This window comes from Frankliniella occidentalis, unplaced genomic scaffold, assembly GCF_000697945.3.
Source record: "Frankliniella occidentalis isolate FOCC.00 unplaced genomic scaffold, Focc_3.1 Scaffold168, whole genome shotgun sequence".
Classification (NCBI taxonomy): Eukaryota; Metazoa; Arthropoda; class Insecta; order Thysanoptera; family Thripidae; genus Frankliniella; species Frankliniella occidentalis.
In genome coordinates, this window is record NW_026267294.1 from 461,088 (window position 1) to 464,904 (window position 3,817).

The 3,817-nt window shown below is 36.1% G+C and overlaps 1 protein-coding gene across 2 annotated transcripts in view; it reads right to left on the bottom strand.

Annotated features, from left to right (window-relative positions):
* Positions 1-190: 190 nt before the first annotated feature.
* Positions 191-3,817, bottom strand: part of LOC113208889 (ras-like protein 2) — a 6,529-nt gene continuing 2,902 nt past the window's right edge. For both annotated transcript variants that reach the window (XM_052271628.1, XM_026426133.2), the window contains 2 exons: positions 3,417-3,628; positions 191-3,297 (listed from right to left, as the gene is read on the bottom strand). In XM_052271628.1, coding sequence (XP_052127588.1) covers positions 3,103-3,297; positions 3,417-3,628 — 407 coding nt within the window. In that variant the 3' untranslated portion in view covers positions 191-3,102. The remainder of the gene's footprint in view (positions 3,298-3,416; positions 3,629-3,817) is intronic.

Consider the following 3,817-nt stretch of genomic DNA (forward strand, 5'->3'; position numbering starts at 1 on the left):
GGGGCGGGGCGGGGCGGCTGCAGGGAAATCCCCAGCGCGACACGGGCTGGCCGGCGTGGGGATCACCGCGCCCGCGGGCTCGCGCTCGCGCGGGGATACACCACACCAAGTTCACCGCGAAGAGCAAGAAGTGACTGTCGATGCTGTTGATGCAGTGAGAGGAGAGAACATAGAAGAAATAACACACGCGTTTAAATGTTACGCAGTCAGTTATATTGCACTCTCACTTTATCAATTGACTTGTACAGACAGCAGTAATCCCAAAACAAAACAGAAATAATTATTAGCAGGCTGGAACAACGTTGTGACATTAACCAGAACTTTATTATAAAATGCTTTGCGGGATGAAAGATAATTGTTTGTGGGTAATACAGGACGACGGAAGTAATGGACTCATAATTTAGGTGGTAAGATTGAGTTTAGTTAAGTACATGCTGGAAAATAATAATACACACATATGACAGGCAAGCACTCTGATGGCAAACTCTTGCTAATAAACAGCAAGTGTCAAGGCAAAAGTATCACAATACTATACAGTTAATAAAGCGTTTTTAAAAAATATAATTCTTTGATGGCAAAATAACAGTACACAAGTTACACATTCACTTATTATGTATAAGTAATTATAAATATGTTACAAAAGCTCAAGCTATAATAAAACAATTACAAAAGCATTGTTTCTTTACAACAATGAGAATGTCCTGAGATGATATCATAGACGCAAACACACAAGGATGTATTAATCATTAAAATACTACATTAATTGGAAGCAAGTCTATTCAGGCAATATGCCCACAAAAATTGTGCATCAGATCAGACAAATAGTTAGGAACAATCACATTTAACACTGGAGAGACGTATGAAAGTTACATTGGTGCAAGACAAGGACATCAGAAATTTTTCAGATCGTATCAATGATAGCGGATCAATTAAAAGAAAACAGATGAGGTTTAAAGAGCACACCACTTGGTCATTCCTTTTTTACAAGGAGTGCAGATATCAAAAAATAAGATGTTATATAATCCAAAAACACAGCTATACACTGATATGACATGATATTCATACAATCCATATTATCAACAGTACACGGGGCAGTCGTAATTAGGTGCAGCAGTTATATTGTATCACAAAGACAATTCAAAGTACGGACTGTTCAAAAACTAGAACAAAACCACGGGTGAATGCTTGTGTACAGCTGGAAGAAAAATATAGTTTCTAGACATCAGCACACATTAAAAGGCTGTCTCTTTTCATATAATTGACTTGCTTAACTTATCCATTAAGCCTTATCACAAAATAAAGTCCAAAGATTAGCACCAACATCAAATCAGTTTTAATAAAAGTTCATACAAAACAAAATTTCAGTGAGGATGAGCCTCAAATGTAATTGACGAAGTAAAAGTCTATATTCCAAGATGAAAACAGGGTAAGATGACTGTTAATTTACAATACGTAATATTTAAGTAAATCTAGCGCACACAACATATAATAAAACAGAGTTTTTAACTACCATAAGACTTTTTAAAAGTGTTACAAAAATAGCACTTAATATTAAAACAATAAGGCAAAATAAAATTTAATGCATTTATAATTAACAACTCAAGGAGGTACCTTGAAATAACAGCAAATATTTTTATTTAGGTGCATAGTAAAAACACAAAATAAAGTCCCTTCTCTTTTCAAGACCATTTAAAATAAAGATGAACGACATGTCAGATCACTTAGGAGATGTAAATGAACACAGAAGGAACTCTCTGATCACATTGGTCTCCACTCCATTACCTTCAGAGCAAAATAGAGGTTTCAGACATCACAGCTGATCAGCGTTTTTTAGTGATAACATTTACATTTGCACATAGTGCAAAAAGAGGTGTTACAAAAACAATACACCAAAATTTCGGATCAAACAGGCTGCAATAATTCAAGCAGTCCATTGTAAATAAAATAAAGAAACTCAAAAACTTCCTAAACATTTATGGCAGTTGTAAAAGATTGGTGAGGTGAACAAAATACAATTTCCTATTTAAGCTAAATCTTAGGAGAGGTTAGATCCTTTCAGGCTCCTGATCCCATGGTTTCCCGTCCCAAACAAACAGCAAAACGTCACAAAGATATCATATAGACATCTCCATGTCAAAATTAAATCAGAAATCAGGCTGGTCAACGTGAACTGTTAGACCAATTTGTGACATATTCCTGTTTGAAGGGTCATTTATGTGCCCACATTGTTTCTGTCAACACAAAAATTCAATTTGAGCCACAAAAATGTATGACTGTACATGGCAATAAGATGAGCAAAAGTATTTAAACTTCTAGAAAGACTTTAACTTTTAACAAAGATAAGTGGTATGAGTAGGATATGACATATTGACAAACAAAATGTACGCCCATAGGATTGTACAGCCCATACTAAACTTATAAATGGCACCTGGTGCCTACAAATACTACTCAAATTTAAGGCTCAAAATAGAAATGATGCATTTATATCTGTAAATTATTGTTAAATTTTGATTGTTCATTTTAAAATATAATTGATAACACTACCCTTGAAAATTTGAGGCAAAACTTCATCTAAGCAACAATGGACAATGGAATGTCATTTAACAATAATGTCTCTAGGATTCAAAAAGCAGAATCAACATTATTGCATCATTAACTGAATGAACAAAAGTAGCTGATACCCTGCAATTGTGAGATTTTTGTTACAAGTCTCAAACTTCAATGCAAAAAATTAATTCATAAAATTCATTCTCCAGATAAAAAATACTGACATAAAATTCTACATTCGCCTTCTTTCGTTGTGACAAGTTCAGCACATAATAACATGGCTTTGTGCGTTAAGTGAAACATTGCATGAGGCTTACATTTATTAAAGCTTGAAGATTTTGTAAAGTCTTTCACAGACAAATATGAGAAAACCCTAGACAATCTAGGTGCTCTCATGGAACAAGACAGAAAAGAATGTTTGAATATTAAATAACATAAAAGTAAAGATGTTTTATTTTTTCTGTTTCATTCCATGGAGAAATAGCAAAATTGCTATCTTTTGTTTCTTATCTCTTTGTTACAAAGTAGTAGAGGACACGTCTGTAGAATAATAATCTAAAGAATACAACACTTGCGTTTCTTATTGTTGTAGGTTGGTTTCAAGGGAGGTCGCTCAGATGCTTGGAACTTCCTCACAATACGTACCAATTCATGGAAAGCCTGATCCACATTCATACGCTGCTTAGCACTGCATTCAATGTAAGGAATCTTCAACTGCCTTGCAGCATTTTGAGCATCCAAGAGCGATACCTGTCATCAGGAAAAGGTCATAACCACATTTAGTTTCCTTTTTTACAAATATTACCCTACAAGTATTTTTCAATTGTCTCAGGGCTTTGGTAAGTTTATTGTGAACTGTGGCTACTGACCTGCCGTTGATGTTCTAGATCCACTTTGTTGCCTACCATGAGCATAGGAAACTCATCCCTGTCCTTGACCCGCAAGATTTGACGGTGAAACTTGAACATATCCTCCAAGCCACCCCTGTCGGTTACAGAGAAGACGAGAAGGAATCCCTCTCCTGACCTCATGTACTGCTCCCGCATTGCACTGAATTCCTCCTGACCAGCCGTGTCCAAAACTGAAAAAATAAATAAAAATATGTCACCCCAACAAATCTAGAAAACAAAGATGAAAAACTTCCAGCACAACAGCTGTTGACAAAAACGCACAAGACACTCTGCCCTCTGCAGAACAGGCCGTTTAACCGATGTGCCATCGGGTTGTCTACACTCAGACCCTGCGCGCCTGAGCGGTAGGCCGTCCCGTT